We start from the raw sequence: 23,636 nt of genomic DNA on the forward strand, positions 1-23,636 counted from the left end.
CGTATTTGATGACAGTTAAACATCCGGTGTTTATTTTGTCGGAGACGCCAACATGGCGAACCGGAGAGGCAATGCGAAGACCGGGGAGCAGTCTGACAAATATTCTGTTTTGCTGCCAACCTACAACGAGCGAGAAAACCTCCCATTGATTGTGTGGTTGCTGGTGAAGTACTTCGGCGAGAGGTAACATAAATTGTATTGTTGTAATGAGCAAGAACCGGAAAACAACCACTTGTCAGATTGTAGAAGTCCTACTGATGAGCTGTCACTGACATTACACAATAACATTATCACCTGATTAGAGAAGATATTCCATTTGTTTTAAAAAGAGCATTCTTATTCAAATGAACATGTTTTAATGCAGTGGCTTCAACTACGAGATTATAGTCATAGATGATGGTAGTCCAGACGGAACACTGCAGATCGCCGAGCAGCTGCAGAAGATATACGGCGCTGACAAGATTGTGAGTTGTAATACACTCCACATGATTGACAGCTCGTCGAATGTCGAAAGAAATCATGAAAATATGGCATATCTCTTCGTTTTAGCTCCTGAGACCGCGAGCACAAAAACTGGGATTAGGTAAATTGGCTCGTATGTCTTAATACTTATTTTAGAGCTACATTTAGAGCTGACTTAAGTTCATGTCATTTCAGGAACGGCTTACATCCACGGCATTAAACATGCGTCAGGAAACTTCGTTATCATCATGGATGCAGATCTCTCACATCATGTAAGCATTCCTCGATACAGTTTTGTACCTCCTAGAGTAAATCCTGGTATTTTTCCCGCCATAATAAAGCTGGAAATATTTGCAAACATTTGTGTTTTCCAGGTCTGGAAAAGTCATGGAATATTATGTCATGAAAAGTTCTATAGTGCCTTAAATATTTTTCTAGTTATACTCTTAATTGGTGAAATATCTTGGATATAGTACATGCTTACAAGCCTGAGCAATAGTGAGTAATATTTGTATAATACGTAAATGTGACCCTGGACCACAAAACCAGTCTTATGTGTAATTTTTTTTAAATTGAGATTTATACATAATCTGAAAGCTGAATACATAATCTTTCCATTGATGTATGGTTTGTTAGGATAGGACAATATTTGGGCGAGATACAACTATTGAAAATCTGGAATCTGAGGGTACAGAAAAATCGAAATATTGAGAAAATCACCTTTAAAGTTGTCCATTTCCATTGGCGATAATGCTGCATCCATTCACAAAAATAAATGTTTTATATATTTAAGGTGGGAAATTGACTAAATATCTTCATGGAACGTGATCTTCACTTAATATCCTAATGATTTTTGGCATAAAAGAAAAATCTATAATTTTGACCCATACAATGTTTTGTTGGCTATTGCCACAAATATACCCGTGCAACATAAGACTGGTTTTGTGATCCAGGGTCACAAATATATATATATATATCTTGAAAATTGATTTGTCAAAAATTTTTGGATTGCTTCAAGCATGTTTACTCATATTTTCATAAATTTAAATAAATCATTTGTTTCTGCTTCACTGAGTGAAAGCTTCATGTACAATGAGTGTTTTTTTTCTTCTTTCTCACAGCCAAAGTTTATCCCACAGTTCATTGAGTAAGTATTACCTCATGGTTCTGCTGTTAAAATACCTTTTTATCTGCGCATTGTAGTTTTGCTATAATAGCATTATCACATACACTTGTATAGCAGCCACTTACATGGATTTGTTCTTCGATCAGAAAACAGAAAGAGGGTGGATTTGACCTGGTGTCTGGCACAAGGTACAGAGGAGACGGTGGTGTGTATGGATGGGATCTGCGCCGGAAACTCATCAGGTATTTGGCTGGAAATTTCAGCTGACTAAGGAAGTCAATTTTGTAATAATTGCCAAATATATTAGAAATTTCTCATCATTTTGAAACTCTATCTATATAGTTTATTACTGCCACTTATACACATATTCTGCCACACATCAATGGTCATGTTTAATGGATTTTATGGCACTAGATTGCTTAGTTTTGTTGTGGTGATTATTTTATTTTTAGTCGTGGGGCAAACTTTATCTCACAAGTGCTGCTCAGACCAGGAGCATCTGATCTCACAGGGAGTTTTAGGTAAGTGCATGTTAATTATTATTATTATTATTATTTTAAACATCATGTTTTTTATATGACATGATTGTATTACTGCCTCCTATCATGTGTTTCAGGCTTTATAAGAAAGAGGTTCTTGAAAAACTAGTAGAGCAGTGTGTGTCAAAAGGCTATGTGTTCCAGATGGAGATGATTGTCCGAGCGAGACAACTGGGCTATACAGTTGGGGAGGTCAGAACACATCTCTCATCCTGCATTTCCTATAATGTTGTTGTTATTAAATAAAAAAAAAACTGGTTTCACAGACTAGCCTAGTCCCAGACTAAAATGCATGTTTGAGCTTTTTTAACTGAAAGCAACTTAATATCTTAAAATATGTCAGTGCCATTGTTTTGTCTTAAGAAGCACACCAGCAATGTTTTTTTTCTAAGGCACGTTTAAAAAGCTACTCAAATGCCCTAAATAAACTCAGGCTTAATCCTGGCTTAATCTAAGCCCTGTCTGTGAAACCGGGCCTAAATGTTTTGAGATAATGCATTTACATAACAATAAGACTGTTATTACTGTGAACTATTACTTTATCTAATTTAAAGTATCAGAGTGCTTTGTTTTATGGGTCTCTGAAAGTGGTCTTGTCTGTCTATTACACAGGTTCCTATTTCATTTGTGGATCGTGTTTATGGGGAGTCCAAATTAGGTGGAAATGAAATCGTCTCCTTCCTGAAAGGACTGCTCACTCTTTTTGCCACTACATGACCTTTGACCTCATTTGGTTGTGTTTAGTGTTGTGATGTATGATCAGCACTGATCACTGTTGTGAATCTAGAATTCATGCTTTCCTAATAATTAGCTCGTTTTGATGAGTTATATGTCGCATATCAGGCTACAGTAGCTTTTGGATCGCTTGGATTTGCCACCTTCCATTTTTCATTTAGTTTGGTTAATCATTTGACTATATTTTGAAATGTAAATTAAAATGTTCAAAAAAACTAAATTTTAATAAAAAGGACCAAATTGAGGAAGCTGGTTTTTTTCTGGAGTCGGACGTGCTAAGGCTTATTTTATATACGCTGCATTTTCTAGGCTATACTCTTTAAAAAGGTTCTTTATTGGCATTCTTCCACAAATAACTTTTTTACATCCATGGAACCTTTCCATTGCACAAAAGTTTCTTTATAGTAGAAAAGGGTTCTTTAGATTATTAAAACAAGGCTCCAGTCATGTGCTTGCGTCCTTTTTTACTGCCACTGCGACCACGTTGCCCAACTAATAAAAGAGCTGCCGTTTCTGTTTCTGCATACGAGAAACATCAAATGGGAAACAAATGAAAGCGGAACAAAACTGTGCTACTCGTTGGAGCTGCACAGTGCGGACCGTTTATCGGCTCGGAGCTGTAATAGGAAACGCAGCATGAGCTCAGAACAGGCACATGACTAGTGGCTGGTCTGTGTGTGAAGTTCCACAAACCTGGAAAACCTTCTTATATAAGTAGTAGGCTTTTTTTTTAGAAAGTAAAGATAAAGTAGTAGGGAAAATCAATAAATTAATAATTTGCTGCCACTGTGAGAATAACATTTAATCAATAAAAAAGTAACTGTAGTCTGATTATGAGTATTTTAAAATCTAATACCAGTAACTGATTACATGCACTGACCGTAACTGTAACCATGGTATTGTGGCAAATATAGGACCCTATTTTAACGATCTAAGCACATGGTCTAAAGCGCACGACGCAAGTGCACAGACTGTATGGCGTGTCCGAATCCACTTTTGCTAGTTTAACGACGGGGATAATGTTCGGCGCATGGTTTAAAAGGGTTGTCTCTATTCTCTTAATGGGTGTGTTTTGGGCGTAACGTGCAATAAACCAATCAGAGTCTCATCTCTCATTTCATTTAAAAGCCAGTTGCACTCGCGCCATGGCGGATTCGCTATTTACATGACGAATTTACAAGCGGAAAGACTGAACGCTTCTCCAGAGAGCAAACGGATCTGCTCGTGCGCAAAGTTTTAAAGGTTAAAGTGCGCAAGCAGATCATCTATGGGACAAGCTGGATTCCACCATATCTTTATGTACACAATATTAATATTTTACATTGTAATCCTTTTATTTTTAATATTTGGCATGTTTGTGTGCTGCTGCGCGTCCCTGTGTGTTTAGTAAGCAGAGTGTACGCGTGTTGTGGACCCGCCTATTACTAATGCGCTCTTTAAATAACAAAAAAAATATTGTGCCATTGACTTTAGACCAGGTTTCAGTTGGTCAGTGGCACAGTCTATTTCTGATGCCTCAAAATAGCAACGTGCCAAAAATGCGCCTGAACACACCTCGTTTTCAGACCAGCACACCCATGGGCGCACAAATGCATTTGCTATTTAAACAATGTGGCGCAGGACGTGAAAATGATAACTGCGTCAGGCTGAAACTAGAAAAACACTTTGTTGCGCCTGGCGCTGCGTTGCGCTGGTTGAATGATAGGACCCATAGTGTTTTTACATTATTCATTTCAGGGTTCGTGCAACCTTTTGAGTGTGATATTCAAGCACTTTTCAAGAACTTTAAAGTGCTTCACACAACTTTTTCCAGCACTTCAAAGCTTTAAATGTGAATAATTATGTTGCAGGTTGATTAAAGGTGTGCCTCTAAATTTTCAGTAAGGGGCTACAGTGCTCTTAGTAAAAAGCCCTGTAAATTGTTCTTCACAGAAAAAATGATTCATTTAAGAACTATTCACTAAAGGTTATTTGGTGAACCCAAAATACTGCTTCTATTGCATTGCTCTGAAAATAGCCTTTTGGAACATTTATATGTTTAAGTGATTTTTTTTTAACAGCCTGGGAAAACCCTTCAGAATGAATGTTGTACTTTTATGAGTGGCTATAAAGATGCATTTCATAAAATAAACATTTAATGTTGCAAAATGATTTTGCTTATGCAATGTTTTTGGACATAATCATCTGGATGGATAATATTTGTACAATACTTTTAACTATGGCTTTCTAATCAAACTGGAAAATAAGGCTGTATTATGCACTGAATTTCACACATGAGTCAATGTCAGTGTCAAAACCATAGGCTACATTGCCATCAATCTAGTGTAGTGTCAACACTATCATATGACCTATCCAAAAATAATGATTTTCTCCCATCTGGGTTTAGAGTGTTCAGTCCCAAATGACACCCCAAACTTGTGTAATGTAAGGAATTGCTCTGGATGAGCTTTCTGCTGCCACCACCACGGGGGTATAACTCTTGAGCTCAAGGCCCAGAGGGTGGGGGAATCACCATGGCTCACAGTCTGCAACCCCAGCACTTGACATGCAGAAGTAGTCCCGGTGAGTTGCGCATGAGCGCGGTACAGCGCCACCACCCGAACACATGATGCTCCGATGCTGGCTGAGTACTGAGGCACTGTATACATCCGACTCTCTGCGGGGGTAGATACCAGATGCAGAATTGACGCATACACCTCTACCCAATCAAGTTTCAGCCGATGGCGCCCCCTATGGGTTCATTCCATGTAACTGCACCCTGGGGCTGTTTACACCAATTTCAGGAGCATTTAATAAAAGGCTATATGCAAGCACAGACACACTTGTGCATTTCAGGTAAGCTAAGGTAGAGGGTTAATATTGGATTGGTGGTCGTTTGACACCTCTCACCTCATGATCCCACACCCAACGCCTCTCCGTCGGCACAATGCTTTTTTTATGCTAATCAAACACACATGTCACTTCCGCCCTTTTTCACACGCCATTTTGGATAGTATAGGTACTGGACCGGGTCGTATTGTTTAAGTGGATGGGGATTACGTTAATTGCTGTCAATTATACCGTTCTCGCGCGTCTTGTGTACTGTGCATCATCGCAAACGCAGCACGCGCTCGGCGGTTCACGTTCCTTCTTCTTCCAGGACCACCGTAGATAAGCACAGGCAGTGCTAGATGAGTTGCAGCAGCTCATTCCCGGCAAAAAGACAGCTCTGGGTCGGCCCGTGACAGGAGTCGAGCTCCCTCTTTCGGCGTGGTGTGTCCGCCCGTGAAGCGGAGGACGAGGCGCTCGACTCGGGAGGCGGGAAAGTGACATTACGGGCTGCAGCTTGGGGAGCACGGGCCAGGTAAACTCTCTCATTGTTGTGTGTTTTGGGAAAAAGAATCCGAATCAACTAAGAGACCGGCTAATTCGCTTCTAAGACCCGGAGGAAAGCTGGAGGGAGTAAACCCGACCCTCAGGTGGAAAATGTAGCTAATTGATTGTACCATACAGTTGTTGAGCAGTTCTCTCAGGTCATGAATTAAAAATAAAGTTTTTATATGTTCTTACCGTTGTATCTGTAACTGAGGGTCTGGTAGCTGAACGGGGGTTATATCATTTATACAGACCCTAAATCAGACTCCCTCACTCCAGTTTCACTATTAAAAATCCGTTTGCTATGACAGTTAGGCTAACTCATCACGAATAGCTCGCGCTGCACAGAATCAATTCTTAAAGGGACCTTCACCAAAAAAATAAAACCAATTATGTCATCGTTTATTCGACCCAATGTTGTTCTAAATCCATTCCTTTGATATACTAAATGAAATATTATATGTTATGTTAATCAGAAGGACAGTCACCGTTCAGGTTTATTGCATGGGAAAAGATGCACTGAATGGTGACTGAGGCTGTCATTCTGCCTGACAGCTCCCTTTGTGTTTCACAGAAGAAAAGAAAGTCGTGTTTTTGGAACAACATGAGGGTGAATAAATTATTTTAATATGATTATTATTATATATTGGTGAACTGTCGCAGTTTTACAAATAACGAACCAAAGTTGGCGCTTACTGGATTTGATGGCGTTTGACATGTCAACAAGCCAAACAGTTCAACGTGTGACTGTTATTGGACTCTAATTGGTCAGTTGTTCTCCTCGTCAGTGTGTTGTCATTTACTTGTGTTTTTGGTTTTCCTCTATGCAGTTGATGGTTGGTCTATGAATTGTCAGTGTGGACTTTACATTAGTATTTACCATCCTTGGTAGTTGTAGAATAGATGTAATTTAGCAAATAGCAATGCTTGGATTTTTATATATATATATATATATATATATATATATATATATATATATATTCAGTTTTACTTTGGCAGTTGTAGCTGTGGTGTTGGGCCTTTGATGAACAGATGATGCTGAATGTATTTGACAGCATTATGTTTTTCTCATTAACACAGGGTTCATGTTTTTGGATATGGACGACCATAAGAGAATTACAACGTGACAGATAACATATATTTTAATTTTCAGTTTTATAAGTTGAGTTTTGCTGTGTATATGTATATATATACACCAAGTCATCTGTATTCTAGGGGATCATCAAATAACCTCCACACTGCAGAAATGGCTTCCCATGCACTGGCCTCTGCTGTTGCCTCAACAGGAGGCGCCATTCCAGGGTTGTAATGCAGAAGCCTGCACGAAAAAGGGAGTGGAAAAAGGGCAGGCAGAACAGGGAGAGGCTTATATAACATGGAGGAAGAGCTGTTCTCTAGCGCCATCTACAAAGGATGGGAGAAAGTCAGCGAGGAGATGAGAAACGCCTAACCAAAGAGAGCCCCCATTCAGTGCCGAAGTGAAACTGCTGCTCTTTGTTCAAGCAGGGTGTACTGTGTGATGCTTGTCATCAGTGAGGCCAACAGCTGATGCAGGTTTTCCATGAAGACAGGTCAGATAGGTTCATGACCTTTGACCTTAGTTGATCTTTGACCTCACTTCTGAAGGCTGCAGTGGGCAGTTATTTAGCGTTGCGGTTGTGCATGTTTATTTATTCATTTACGATATATTTGGTAGAGCGCAGATCTGCAGTGCTAATGCTGTAGAATGTTGGCCACAGATTTGTTGGATGTGTTTGTGTTTTTCAGTTGTGCCATCATATTTTGAAACAGTGCCATCCCAACCAGGAGTACATAGACATCATGTACTGAAGCACTTTTACATACTTCATGTTTCATTTCAATTTTGCTTTGTTATTACTACATGTAAAACAGATATTATACATATGTAAAATATGTACTCTGTAAAAAAATATTGTTGGCTTAACTTAAAATAAGGTAAATCATTTAAGTTGGTAAGTGCCTGATGAAGGTTATGAGACCGAAACGTTGCGATAGTGTGTGTGATTTTATTTTAGGTTGTTTTTTTTTTTGGTTTAACTTTTTAAAAAAAGTAAGTAACCTGGTTGCCTTAATTTGAAGTTCATTGAAATTCAAAAAATGAGTTAATACAATGTAGGAGATTGGTTTGATCAGCAGAAACTCAAAATATTGTGTTATCTGAACCACATAAATTATCGAAGTTGATTTGACAAAAGAAAAAATGTTGTGATAAATCACAAAAATATTTTTTTACATTGTATATACCATTCAAAAGTTTTGGGTCAGTAAGATTTAAAAAAACATTTTTTTAAAAAAAAGAATTTTTTGAAAGAAATTAATGCTTTTATTCAGCAAAGATGCATTCAATTGTGGGAGTAAAGATGCATCAAAAGTGAGAGTTAAGACATTTTTAATATATAAAAAAAAAAAATCTATATAAAATAAATGCTGTACTTTTGACCTTTTTATTCATCAAACATTCCTGAAAAATAAAGTGTCATGGTTTCCACAAAAATATTAAGTAGCACAACTTTTTTCAACATTGATAAAAATAAGAAATGTTTTTTGAGCAGCAAAAAGCTGATCAATCATGATAAGGCCCTTCTCAGTCCATCTTTTAAAAGTAGCATCCCAATTAGAGGGTAGAAACTCTGGGCTATCTGCTATGATATGCTATTAGGGGGCAGCCCTTGTATTTTCTCTCTATTGTATCTTGCTGCAAATTAGTTTCCAATGGTGAAATGTCTCATCTGAATGTCATTCATGTTTAAATTTGTTGGTGGTGGTGTCAGTGAAGTCATAAGACATTAAAAGTTGGAAAACACTGTTGTACAATAAGCGATATTGTATAGTGTCAAAAGTAAGTTAGCTTTTTGCGTTTTGTGATAAGCAAGGTCATTTCCCCAGGCTGTGATGAGGACTTAGAGAAAGAAACTGACTCATTTGTTGTGCTTTAGACCTTTTTCTCTCCTTTTGACCATTTCTCTGACATGAAGCTTGTGTTTATGGTCTGGATTAGGGTACAGTATTGATGGTCAGATTGATAGTGTCACAGTGAGATATTGACATAATTGATATAACCAATCAATGATTTAATTTTTTTTATTGTTCTCTGAAATCATTCAAACAATACAAAATGTGTACTCATTTGTGATGGTAATAATGTGATTTATTTCAGGTGACAGAATGTTTCAACTCCCAGTGAACAACCTCAGCAGTCTACGGAGAGCTAGGAAAAATGTGAAAAAAGTGCTGGGTGACATTGGCTTGGACTTTTGCAGGGAGCACATTGATGTAAGTAAATTTGATGTTTGACTTGTTAAATGTCTACATAGGCAAGGAAGTACTACATACTCACTATCATGGACCATATGATTCACCTTAAGACAACACAAATTTAGTGTTTCCATTTTACATTCTGTGTCACAGTGGTACTATTTTTTTACTAGGGATGCTCCGATCAGGATTTTTGCAGCTGATAACGACTACCGATTTCTTGTCATCATGATCGGCCAATCCCGATTATTCAAACTTTATAAAAGTTCAATTCAGTTCAGTTCACATTTATTTGTATATTGTTTTTCATAATACATATTGTTTCAAAGCATATTGTTTCTACATTACAATTTAGAGTGATCTGTTATCAGAGGTCACTGTGTCCAAGTAATGTCCATATTTTGGAAATGTATAGGTCTAAGATCATACAAATTATGCAGTTAGGTAACATCATTATTAATTTAAGGAAGAAACAATGAGCTTGTTAAAGTAATTATTGCAAGTTGTGAACATAATGATTACAATACATAGAAAATTTTGCAGTGGTGCCAAGTAAGTGATATTTAGGTATCGTCAAGTACATGGTCTCATTTGATAGAAAACCTTTCAAATTTTGAAGAAAATAGATTTTGATCATGTTTGGAGGTTCTTATGTTACAACACTGAGAAAACCCCTGAAAAAGCCATGCAATTTATTGATGTTATTATTCATGCTTGACATGATGACTATTAGAAAGTATGACAAGTCATAGAATTAGTTTTGGACTTGTTCACAATCATGTCAACTGCATGTGGGTCAAATTTTGTGTTGATATGTTAAAGCAATCAAAAGTTATGGCATTTAGAACCAAGATAGCCTTTTTATCAAAAGTTTAAAAACCTCTAGTCTCCAAACAAGTGATCTGAGTATTTTACTGAACATATGAACTACTGTATGTGTCAATGCCACAATAAAGCATAAAAATATTTATAATTACATAGAATAAGTACCAAGAATTAAAAAAAAAAAACAGAACAAGTAATAAGATCCTGGTTGATGAGTGATCTTCTTGCACTGTTTCAGCTGTGCGCTCCTGTTCTATGGCGCATGGTAAATCAAGACCTGTCAATCTGATCGATCAATCCGAGTGTGCTCCAGCTATAAAACAGTGTCCAAATACACATCGTCCCTAGTCATACCCAAGATCTAGGCTAACTTTCAAATGATGTTGGAAAACATGATATCACTATGTGAGGATTTTCTTAAGATCTCCACAACATGTCATGATGTATATGGGCTCATTTGAATCAAGATAACCTGCTCTAAATAACAATGTGTGGTTTTACTATAGTTTATGAATGTTTGGCGAAGTTAAAAAGCAGATGGTTTGTTATCTGTAATACTGTTACATGTGCGTGGGTGGCGACTTTGTACAGTTTTTAAATTGCGATTGTTTTGTGAGATCGGCCAAATTTAGTGACTACCGATCAAGGGTGTACTCACACTAGGCGATCTGAGCTGTGCTCGAGCACGTTTGACCCCCAAAGTCTGGTTAATTTGACTAGCAGGTGTGTTCAAGTCCCTTTCGTCAGAGTAAGATTGCGGTGTACTTTCTCTTAATAAATTACACAAAAATAGAGCAAGGTTCTTAAACTCTACTTCTAGAAAATGAAGAACAAGGAATATGCATCAGGTGTGTTTTGCTTTTTTATGTTTTTAATTAATTTATGAAGCCACGGTATACTTTATCGTTACATATTATATTGTTATTAGAGATGTACCTGTAATTTTTAAATTTGTAATTTTTAAATATATTGGTAGAGAAACCAAAATAATATAAATCATATTAGTTGGCTTAATTTGTTCATCAAATAAATATTTCCTTCAGTTATTTTCATGCTTAATTGAGCCTGCTAAAATGCATTGTATGAGCTTCTGTTACTTTCACTCTTAGAATCCATGTATTATTCGTTTTTTGTTTTGTTTTTTAATGTTGAAAGTAGAAAAATGAGAAGTTTTTTCAAAAAAACAAGAATTCAGCTTGGTTTTTCGTTCTGAGGTAGAAAAATGAATAAACAGCTTGAATATTCGATTTCCATCTTTTCCAATATTATGTAGACAAAACATCATAAAGGCCGTACAGTATATTGAATATTTATGATTTATTTAAAGTTTTTTTGCTGATAAAAATTAAGCAACATTGTCAGGAATGCAGTTTGATAATTCCTTATTCTTTTTGGCTATTTGCGAATGCTTCCTCTTTTAATCAAGACATCAATTCTAAAATAATTGTTTAGCTTTATCACCCAGTCCTACATGTGAACCGGTTCTAACACTACTCACTGTACTTGATTTGCAGTGTCTGTTTTTTTCTCAGTATTTTTATTGTTTCTACACCTTTCTCTCTTTTGCACTGAAGTACATGTACAAAATTATATGATACAATTCTTCTAAAATACTTGATATGGTCTCAATCTTTATTGTATTGAGACAACCATATAAAGTCTTTTTCACTCTTTATTTTTATTTTTCCCATACAGGACTATAAGGACTTTGTTCCCAATGAGTTCTACATTAAAAACACTGCATGGGACGATGTGTGTATGTGGGATCCTTCAATGACCAAATCACAAGTGAGTAGTATCTTAAGTGTTACTTAAAGAAAGGAAAATAATATTTTGTCAGTTTGTTTTTGAGCACATCTAAATTTTTCCTTACCCTTTTGTCTTCTGTCTTCTTAGGACTACCGCTCAAAGCCTTTCTGTTGTTCAGGATGTACATTCTCCTCCAAGTTTTTCTCTGCCTACAAGAGTCACTTTCGTAATGTGCACAGTGAGGACTTTGAAAACCGCATTCTCCTGAACTGCCCCTATTGCACTTACAATGGGAACAAAAAGACTTTGGAGACACACATTAGACTGTTTCATATGCCCAATGTGGTGCGCCAGAATGTTGGAGGACCTCAGGGAGCAGGGGTTGGTTTGAAAGATGGTGCTCGACTGGATAAGACACGTGATAATATAGAGCAAGCAGTGTACTACTGCAAGAAATGCACTTACAGAGACCCACTATATAATGTGGTGCGAAGGCATATCTACCGGGAACATTTTCAACACGTAGCGGCACCGTACTTGGTGAGGCCTGGTGAGAAGATAACACCACCCAATGGGACAACAGCAGGCTCTGGTACAGGGAGTAATGCTGATTCTGGTGGTGCCAACAGTACGAGCACAGCCATCCACTGCAAACGGTGCCTCTTTGTACCCCGTACCTATGAAGCCCTCGTGCAGCATGTCATTGAGGACCATGAGCGCATTGGTTATCAAGTTACTGCCATGATTGGACACACCAATGTAGTGGTACCTCGGGCGAAGCCTGTGATTATGGTGTCCCCTAAAGCTCAGGGTGATAAGGGCCTCATTGGTGTAATGCCAAAGGGTACAGTAGTGACTGGGGTACGGCCTTTATCCACTCAGCAGCTGAGCCGAATTGTCATTCCTAAAGGAAGTTTGAACTCAAGTGGTCTCCTGTCAGGTGTTCACCTGAAACAGGGGGCATTTGGTCTGAAGCCAGGGACTACACAATCCTTGACCATCGGAGGACAACAGGTTCAGCTCTCAATCCCACAGCAGTCTCAATCAAGCAAACCACAGCTTTCTGCTAGTCTCCGCAGTTCGGTTTCTGCATCTGCATCCACTTCCATACTAAAGATCCCTCAGCTGAACTCTCGAGTTCAGGCAGCAGCTACTACGGTGTCATCTGTTACGTCCAAGAAGGGCAACTCTGTCATCGGCACATCTTACACTCAGAAATGGAAGATCTGCACCATCTGCAATGAGCTCTTTCCAGAAAACGTGTATAGTTCTCATTTTGAAAAGGAGCACAAAGCAGAAAAGGTACCGGCGGTGGCCAACTACATCATGAAAATTCACAACTTCACCAGTAAATGCTTATACTGCAACCGTTACTTACCCAGCGACACGCTTCTTAACCACATGTTGATACATGGCTTATCTTGCCCGCACTGCAGGGCCACATTCAATGATGTGGAAAAAATGGTGACGCACATGCGAGGGGTACATCCCAACGAATCCGTCGGGCCACGGACAGACTCCCCACTTACTTTTGACCTCACGCTTCAGCAGGGAAATCCCAAGAATGTCCAGCTGATCGTCACCACATATAACATGCGGGATGCCCCAGAAGAATCTGTGGCATTCCATGCCCAAAACAACGCATTACCACCATCATTGCAGGGGAACAAACAGGTTACCACACAAGTCCCAAAGATACCCTCAGATGCCTCAGACGCCATACCAGCTAAGGCTACACCTCAAGCGGCTGTACCTTATAAGAAGGATGTAGGCAAAACACTTTGTCCTCTTTGCTTCTCGATTCTTAAGGGGCCCATCTCAGATTCTCTAGCTCACCACTTGCGTGACCGCCATCAAGTTATACAAACGGTTCATCCTGTGGAGAAGAAGTTGACTTACAAGTGTATCCATTGCCTTGGCGTCTACACTAGTAACATGACTGCTTCCACTATCACTTTGCATCTAGTGCACTGCCGGGGTGTCAGCAAAACTCAGAACGGCCGGCCTGCTCCTTCTGCGAGAGTTGCACAGGCCCAGGGGGCTGGTCTTAAACGGGCAGGTTTAGCAAATTTAGACCAAACTGAGCCAAAGAGAAGAAAATCCGGAACCGATGACCAAACTGGTCATAGCCCACCACTTTCAACTGACAAACAAGACGACCCTGTAGTCTTTGCCTTGGACCCGAAGGGTTACGAGAATGAGTCCTACGAGACACGAAAAGCTTTTCTCACTCAGTACTTCAACAGGCAGCCTTACCCCACTCGCCAAGAGGTGGAGAAGCTTGCGTCAAGTCTCTGGCTTTGGAAATCTGACATTGCGAGTCACTTCTCAAATCGAAGGAGGAGATGCATGCTGAATTGTGAAACGTTAAACACTCGGGTCCTGCTGGGATTTAAAATGCAAGACATTGTAGATTTGCATCAGCCCATTAACTTTGACTCAAAATGCTATTTCGAGAACCATAAACATGACCATAAAAGACGAACTACTAAGTATCGGATAGGCCGATCTGCAAATGCCATTCGCTTTCGGCAAAGAGCTACAACCAATGGTGACCTGCAGCAGAAGCATGGGACGCTAACAAGGGGTTCTGCCAAAGCCTCACTTTACTCAAATGGTCAAAAGGCCATCATAGGGAGCAACTGCAATGATTCAATGAAGAGCACCTTAAAACCTGGAGCACTTGCCAATTCTGAACCAATTGCTGTCGACTCGGACAGCGATAATGAGGTGAATGCGCAAAATGCTAGTCTAAATGCACAGTCGCTTAGTGAGGAACCAGAGGCAAATGATAAAGGGGATGGCAGTGACTCTGACATCCAGGAGGATGCCCACAGCGAAAACGGCTATGGGTCGAAAGACTTTTTAAATGAAACAAGGCAACGAAAGGCCGAATGTCAGTCAGGTATCACAAACAAGCTTGAACAATCAGAGACGCAATTAACCAAGCAACAGGTCTGATTTCTGGACAGGGTTAATGCACATGTATACTTTTGCTGTACTTTGATGTACACCAACAATGCTGCCTCATTGAACTTCTGAATCTGGACCTTGGTTACCTTACAGATGGTAGCTATAAGGATCTGCTTTTCCCTCAACACCTAAAGCCATTTGTGAAAGGCAAAAAAAGTCATGTTTTACAGTTTGAAGAATGAAGATGAATGCAAATTGTTTGATTGGGAAGCTGGGGTTGACCTCCTCAGGATAGGCAAAGAAAACACTCAACATTCACCAAACAATACATGATTTGCCTTCAGTTTGTTTCATTAACACCCAGAAACATAACCATACTTGTTCATGTTCATTCAGCCGCTATTGTGGCTAAAGGAGTGATTATTAGAACCAACAGGTATTATTACATTTTATGTTATCCTATAGCATTGGTAGTGTATATTTGTACAGTCTTTTAGATATGTCTAAGGAGATGTGTAGGTGTACTCAATGATTAAAAAAAAAGATTTGCTATACTTTTTGTGCTCACACTTAACGTTTATATGCTCTACATTGGTTCACATAGACAATGGATGTGGCTTCGGTGGCTGTTTTCCCGTTTACTTTTATTAACAAAAGTATAGCATTTTGTTAAAAAAAAAAATCTCCAAGTATAAATAATGCAAAATAAAAGAACCTAATCCCTTGCTTTTGTTTTGCCTGTTTATAATTGAAGCATAATTTTTTATAAATATATTCACCATCCTGTAACTTGTGTTTTGCTTCCAGAGCAGCTTTCCATATATCCACATCTGCCCTAACGTAAGAGTATTTGGCATTTAAATTGACCACTGTAGCATTGTGCTAAGTAGACTAGCCTGTGTTTGGTTCAGCCTCCGCTGACTGCTATATTTTTCTTTTTATAGCAGTTACACTTATCTTTTTTAATTTCCTCCAGCTGGACTCTGTTGTGACCTGGGGTCCAGAATGAGCATCTCTGTTCAGTCTAACTTTCTGTATGTTTAAAATTTGTAACCTTCAGTTTATGTTGTTTTTCTTTTGTTTATCCCCTTAATTCTATTTTTCTTTGTCACTGCAAGCATTTCTGAACAATAAAGTGCTGTATTGTCCATCTCACAATGCTTCTAACCCTGGTCAGTCTCTATCATCTTTTTCTTTTCTACTTCCCTTTGACCTTCTGTTTTGCTGGTTTGGACTGCTGCAAACTACACATTTCAGGGTTGCATTTTAACTAAAGGAAAGTATGATGTATAATATTCAATATTCTCTCTAAAAAGTTGTGTAGGTTGGCCTGATAATTTGAGTAACACTGTTCTTAACCTCAACCCATAACACTTCATAACCCAATTCTCTGATCTCGCTTTTCTTCATTTGCTTGGGCACAGAGTTTGTAAGGGAGTTGCATATTTTAGTTATTAGAACTTGAGACTTTATGGACTAAAAATACAGTAATGGAGATTTAATTACATAAAAAAAAAAAAAACAGCATAGGTTGCATGTGTTCACTTATCTAAGAATAACTTTTGCTTAACACGTCTTCATAAGTCAACATAAAATATCGTTCGCAACCTATTTTATCACTGTAATATAGCATTTCTAAGTAGGATATATACTGGTTTGCTAAAAAGGGTCTTTTAAAGGGATGGTTCAGAGTAATTTCAACCTAGGGTCCTTTGCACCATGACCTCGAACCAAACACACACACACACACCCCCACCCCCACCCCGAAGATTTTTTTCCCTTGGTCGAACATTATTAAAGCTTATTTAGAGATATCAGCCGAATGGCTTAGTGCAGGTGCTTATGGATCCAAGGTTGTAATAATGCCCAGAATGGTACCAAACTTCTACAGTAGTACAAATAGGTTCTGTACTCATAAAACGAGGCATTGGAATGTTTGTAAGTACATCAGGAGTTTATTTAAATAACATTTGCCTGATGGCTTATGCTACCGCTAACCCGGACGTCGAGGTCACTTCTGTGATTTGGGAAAAGCCCATAAAAGTCCTGGCAGAAAGCGATGCATAAGGATGTAGTCTACCGACGTCCAGTTCCAGGAATGCACAAATATTTTGTTGGTAGTACCAGTTTGCAACAATTATTAGTTAACACTAAGTTGTCAACACTTCAGAAAAGTTTTCCACTTTTCCCTTACACTTGTGAGTTTTGCAAAGGACTTTTACAGGCTTTTCCCAAATCACGTAAGTGACCTCAACGTCTGGGTTAGCGGTAGCATAAGCCATCAGGCAAGTGTTATTTAAATTAACTCCTGATGTACTAACAAACTTTCCAATGCTTCGTTTTATGAGTACTGAACCTATTTGTACTACTGTAGAAGTTTGGTACCATTCTGGGCATTATTAGTGGGGTAATTTACGAGATACAACCTTGGATCCATTAGCGCCTGCTCTAAGCCATTCGGCTGATATCTCTAAATAAGCTCTAACTTTAATAATGTTCGACGGGCTCGAGGTCATGGTTCAAAGGACCCTAGGTTGAAATTACTCCGAACCATCTCTTTAATGACAAGTGGAAAGAGGGGACAGGTTGAAAAACAGAGAGGCTTTTACTTTACACACACAAGATGCCTCAAGACTGTCCTCAACTCACTAGGTATGTTTATATGCACTAATTTTTATTTTTTTTATTTATTAGATTGCAACTAAATGTTGATTCAGTGAGTCAATGATTGGATCATTATTGCAGTGATTATTTTGTTTCTAGCATGTTATATGTTTGGCAACAGTTCTTGTAACCCTAATTGATGGAGTGTGTAGCTTTTCATTTCTTAAACAACCATGTAGGAAGACACATCACGGCCATATTCCAGGATGACAAAGCCAAGATTCATCAGGCTCAGATTGTGAAAGAGTGGTTGAGAGGGAGCATTAAAAAATCATTTTCACACATGGATTTGCTTACTGAGTCCAGACCTTAAATTCATTTAAAGTCTTTGGGATGTGCTGGAGTAGACTTTGCAGAGTGCTTGACTCTTGCATTGTCAATACAAAATCTGGACCATTGATGCACCTCTTGATGGAAATAACATCACAACATTTATTTCATTTTTTTTTTGTCAAGATCTTCACAATTGCAGTCTGTATGTCATGGATTGTACTGACTGACCTGGAGGTCAAACAACTCATGACTATTAAAATAATATAATATATTGTAGGGGGTTCAAAATGTAGAGATGCTATGACTGTGCACTGTCACTCTCAAATAATTACCTTTTTCTGCTATGCAAGTATGAGGGAAAGAGAGCAGCATGTGCTCCAGTTAGTGGGTGTGGAAGGGTTGGGGACTGGTGGAGAGAGACTGAAAAGAGACCTATCAGGCTGGCAGATGGAGGCCTGTGCATGTCCACAGAGCAGGATCAAAATGGGGGAGGGGAACACGAGTCTGACTAGAGAAGATCATGAGAAAGTCTGTGGGGAAACTCTATAGTGCCTCCTACAGTTACAGAGGAGCTCTGCCACTTCTGGTGGAGAGGTCCTGACTTTCAGTACTGAAACACTGCTGCACATGCTTGAAATCTGATGTTTCTTTTGAGCTTTCCTTTTGTTGTCTGACATCATACGCCACCGCTTCTGGATCCAAACGCTATATCCCAAAAGCGAGCAAAAAAAAGGTGCTAATATACACTTACAATGTGATGTAATGCTACCGAAAAATCCTGATCCTAACCTTTATCTCCATACTAGTATCTCAGATGGGCGAACAGTGATTCATCTTTTATGAATTGTTAAAATATTGGTGTATGAACACTTGGACTGTAGTGTACACCATAAGTTTTTTAATAGCTTATGTGTTTAATAGCTTAATTGTTTAATAGCTTATGTGTAATAAATAAACTGAGTTCATAAACAGCTCTTGAGATCGTATTCTCAAGTGAAACGAGTATCGAGGCTTGGATCCAGAAACATTCTTCCTTACATCACGACTTAACAAGCGGATTCTGTTATGTCAACGTATATGGTCATGAATTTATATTAACAGGAATATGAACACAAGTGACCAGTGTTGTGGTTGTTCATTTAAAGGAACACTCCACCGTTTTTTCATATTAAACTATGTTGTTCCCTTAACTAAGACGAGTTGATACATATCTCTCTCGTCTCAGTGCGTGCACTCAATCGCTCTGGCGCGCGGCGACACTTTGATAGCACTTAGCTTAGCCCAGTTCATTCAATAGGGACCAAACAGAGATGAAGTTAGAAGCGACCAAACACCTCCACGTTTTCCCTATTTAAATACAATTACACGAGTAGTTACATGACCAAGTATGGTGACACAAAATAAAACGTGGCGCTTTTCTAAGCGGGTAAAAAGGATAACTAAAATGTATGGCGGAATAGCACTTGGGAGCACTTTGACTCTGCGCAGTAAAAAGTTACGCCTGAAAAATCCTCTCCCTCTCACTTCTGTCATTAGAACCAACGTGACTTTTTACTGCTTATTATGTGTCACCATACTTGGTCGTGTAACTACTCGTGTAACTGTATTTAAATAGAGAAAACGTGGAGGTGTTTGGTCGCTTCTAACTTCATCTCTGTTTGGTCCCTAATGAATGAACTGGGCTAAGCTAAGTGCTATCAAAGTGTCGCCGCGCGCCAGAGCGATTGAGTGCACGCACTGAGACGTAGAGAGGCATGTATCAACTCATCTTAGTTAAGGGAATAACATAGTTTAAAGGAGAACTCCGGTCAATTTTAACATTGAGCTAATTTTTTTGTACATTTGGAGTGCTGTCAGTATAGAGAACAACGACAAAAATCGGTGTTGCCTACACCGTGTTATCCTCTTTTTAAAATTTGCACCCTGTTGACTTCAATGGGGCAAGTTTTAAACTTGCTTTTAGCCTCTTAACATCCTTAATTTGTCATTACAAGTACCCAGCCATGTTGAGTGATTCCTTCAGAGTGAACGCGGTGAATCTGACTGCAGTAGATGTGAAAGATATTAATAAAAGTGATGTTAATTCAGCCAGCGCACATACCTGTATTTACATCCTGTTTTCGGTCGAAGTCCAAAGTAGTCGATTGTCGAGTTCACGTGCGTGATCATAGGTAGGCTACTAAACTTATGCGCGTGAACTTGACAATCGACTACTGTGGACTTCGACCGAAAACAGGATGTAAATACAGACGTGCGCTCCGCTGTTGGGAAAACGCTCTGGTTGGTTGAAGCGCTGTCCTATTGCGTGCCGAGGGAATTTGAAAGACAGCCGTTTATCCCGCCCCTCGGATTGAGCCGTGTCTATGGTGAGTGGCCAGACCTAACATCTTGATGTAGGTCTAGCTTGCCAGGCTAGCATAATATGTCACCTTTAAACAAAACAAAAATTAAACTAAAACTATTTTAAAAATCATATAATTCATATGAAATGTTGCCATGGCAAACTGGAAAATAAATAATGAAATAAATAGAAAAAAAAAAAAAAAAATTACAAAAACTCAAACTAAAATTAAATTGAAAACATACAAACAATATAATTCATAATAGTAGCCTATATAATAACACTTGACAGTGACTACAGAATTCAACAAGACCTTCAAAATCCAGGCCTCTGGAATCAATATGATGGATTCATTAAAAAAGTAGCATATTAAATGTCAAGTAGATAGACATATTTTAAAATAATTTACCCCACAGTGACCTATTATGTGGCATGTTGTCACAATAAAACCATTATGAAGCAAATATGTTTTGCTTCATAATCAAACAAAACAAAATCACCAAATTACCAGCTTTTGATTAAAATCAATGTTTTTATACAGTTATACAGTACTTGTCTGAATATATGTTAGTATAGTTTTAGTATGTTCACATTTAAATATATTATTACATTAAAGTTTTTAATATATTTTATGTTGCAATACTTCCACATTGAATCTCCAAAATAATGTAGAAACAACTTAAAGACAGTATATATAGGCTAATTGCATATTTTTACTATGAATGAAGGGCTGTATCACTGATACCAGTACTGATACTGATGGGACTGTTCAGATTTTTACCTGCCTTGCTAAAATGCATTTAAAAAGTTGCATTTAGGCATGTAGACATTGCCAAGACGGTCTGCTGAAGTTCAAACTGAGCATCAGAATGAAAGGTAAGTGACTTTGTACCTGGTTGGTGCCAGACGAGCTGATCTACTGGGATTTTCATGCACAACCATCTCTAGGGTTTGCAGGGAATGGGCAGAAAAACAGAAAATATCCAGTGGGCAGCAGTTCTGTGGGGGAAAATGCCTTGTTGATGCCAGAGGTCAGAAAAGAAGGCCAGACTGGTTTGAGCTGATAGAAAGGCAACAGTAACTCAAATGATCACTCATTACAACCCAGGTCTGCAGAAGAGCATCTCTGAACGCACAACACGACAAACCTCGAAGCAGATGGACTACAGAAGCAGAACACACAGGTGCCACTCCTGTCAGCTAAGAACAGGAAACTGAAGCTACAATTCACTCAATAGAAGTGGACAATAGGAGATTGGAAAAATGTTGCCTGATCTGATGAGTCCAGATTTCAGTCAATCGTTCAGATTGAGATCAGATAAGAGTCAGGGTTTGGTGTAAACGACACGAGAGCATGGATCCATCCTGACTTGCATCAATGTTTCAGGCTGGTGTAATAGTGTAGGGATATTTTTTGGCACACTTTTGGCCCCTTAGTACCCATTTAAAATGCCACAGCCTTCCAGAGTATTGTTGCTGACCATATCCATCCCTTTATGACCACAGTGTATCCATCTTCTGCTCCATGTCACAAAGCTCAAATCATCTCAAACTGGTTTCTTAAACATGACAATGAGTCAAAATGGCCTCCACAGTCGCCAGATCCCAATCCAATAGAGCACGTCTGGGATGTGCTGGGACTGGAGACTCACATCATGGATGTGCATCTGACAAAACTGCAAAGCTTCTGAAAGCAAAAGGGGGTCTAACTCGGTACCATCAAGGTGAACCTAAAGTAAGTGGCCGGTGAATGCATGCATATACTATAGGAATTTTGGTTTAAGGGATTTGTGTTTGTTTAGTTGCATGACTTACTTTAGTATTTTTGTACCTTATGATGACCTTATGAAAACCTTCCCAAAGTCACCCACTATTCCTTGAAAGGTATTGTTTTGCACATTAACATTTTCATGGCTGTTGTGTTTTTATAGTTTTTTTTTTTTTTTTGTGGGGGTTTTCTGTTATTTTCAGAAGAAACTGAAAGATGTGTTAATGGTTATTATTTATATAGCTCTGGCTTCTACTTGGAAAAACATGCACATTTATTTGGGAAGCATGTTGTTTCAAATTTGAAAAAATGAAGAAGAAGAAGAAGAAGAAGAAGAAGTGAGGTCTTTTGGTCATGGTCAGAGCACGGCTAATGTAGGACGCAAGAGAGTCAGGGACTGGGTTATAAGGCTGAACTACTGTGAGGGAAAAAGCTGGTAACTAACCATTAAAAAATACTTTGAAAGGAAACAGACAGCATAAGCTTTGCTGAATGCAAAGAGGTCTTTTGACTCCTCAAAACATTCAAGGACATGCTCAAAGGTTGCTCTAGCTCAGAACTGTGTAAAAGTATGTTATAAAAGCTTCTTCTCCTTCAAATATGAGTCAACATTTGTGTGCCTGATTCTAGAGTAAATGTCACCAGGCTTATTTATTCAAATTGAGGTTCTGCATTTTAAAACACATATTTCCCAGAGAACTGCATTGTTGTTATTTGTAAATATTATTTTCAGTAATTAACATTTAAGTAATTTACAATTATATAAAATAATTGAAATGTAAAAAATAGAACAAAAATAAAAAAAAAGATCAAATAAATGTTATTGTAAATTTAGGTTAGGCCTATACATTCAGCATTTCCTTCCAGTTATTTTTTATAACAATATATTATTTTCTGTAAATAACATTTAAGTAATTGCCATTTATCTTTTTAATTATTTTATTAAAATTCTACATACTTATAAAATAAAATGGTATTGTGAATTTAGATGATTTTTTAGCAGATTCATTGTTATTTGTATCACTAAACACTGAATATTAAACTGTAATAAAATAAAATAAATTTAAGATTAATTTTTAAAAATCTCTTGCTGACATATATAAAAATGTCAGATTCAGGATGAGGTTGTTGTCTATATCACTAGATGGCAGTGTTATAAAAAGGGTGTTGTGCAGGGCCAATGAAAACCTGCTTTTGCAATGCAAGGCTGAAAACTAAAGCAAAAGGGAAAATAGGAAGAAAGAAGGGTACTAAAATAAAAGAGCTGATGTTGAAATATGTGTCAGCCTCATGCCCTTATTAAACGAGTCTTACTGACTCGCATTTAACATTGTTTCATTCATCAACATGCACAACAGGTAAGAAAAAGTTACTTTTCTGCTCCAACATTTCTGCTGTATACATGGTATAACAGTATAAGATTTTAATTGATACATGTAGCACTTCTGTAAGATCTCTGGCTGTACTGATGTCCAGTGGTGTGTTATAGGTCCCGTTGGCCAGCACTGAGGCTGGAGTGCTTATGTAAGGGGGATGTCAGTGGGGCTTTCCATTGCACAGTCGGAACGTTCTCCACTCTGCTCCTGTTTTGGTCCCTAGCCACAAGAGCAA

General features: G+C 38.3%; 2 protein-coding genes across 4 annotated transcripts; both read left to right on the forward strand.

Annotated features, from left to right (window-relative positions):
- Positions 1 to 2: 2 nt before the first annotated feature.
- dpm1 (dolichyl-phosphate mannosyltransferase subunit 1, catalytic) lies at positions 3 to 3,106 on the forward strand. Its single transcript, XM_079848692.1, has 9 exons — positions 3 to 183; positions 365 to 464; positions 550 to 583; positions 658 to 734; positions 1,584 to 1,609; positions 1,735 to 1,830; positions 2,041 to 2,109; positions 2,205 to 2,319; positions 2,740 to 3,106. Exons 1-9 carry the CDS (start codon positions 53 to 55, stop codon positions 2,842 to 2,844), a joined length of 753 nt encoding a protein of 250 aa, XP_079704818.1. The 5' UTR covers positions 3 to 52; the 3' UTR covers positions 2,845 to 3,106.
- Positions 3,107 to 5,225: 2,119 nt separating this feature from the next.
- Positions 5,226 to 16,481, forward strand: adnpb (activity-dependent neuroprotector homeobox b). 3 transcript variants are annotated; one of them, XM_079848693.1, is made up of 5 exons: positions 5,226 to 6,205; positions 7,432 to 7,787; positions 9,395 to 9,510; positions 12,013 to 12,105; positions 12,214 to 16,481. In XM_079848693.1, exons 2-5 carry the CDS (start codon positions 7,778 to 7,780, stop codon positions 15,025 to 15,027), a joined length of 3,033 nt encoding a protein of 1,010 aa, XP_079704819.1. In that variant the 5' UTR covers positions 5,226 to 6,205; positions 7,432 to 7,777; the 3' UTR covers positions 15,028 to 16,481. The 3 variants fall into 3 exon arrangements, with proteins under 3 accessions (XP_079704819.1, XP_079704820.1, XP_079704821.1); XM_079848694.1 differs by lacking the exon at positions 7,432 to 7,787 and having other exon boundaries at positions 5,227 to 6,205; XM_079848695.1 differs by lacking the exons at positions 5,226 to 6,205; positions 7,432 to 7,787 and adding an exon at positions 6,256 to 6,320.
- The last annotated feature ends 7,155 nt before the right edge of the window (positions 16,482 to 23,636 follow it).

This window comes from Squalius cephalus, assembly GCF_949319135.1.
Source record: "Squalius cephalus genome assembly, chromosome: 18".
Classification (NCBI taxonomy): Eukaryota; Metazoa; Chordata; class Actinopteri; order Cypriniformes; family Leuciscidae; genus Squalius; species Squalius cephalus.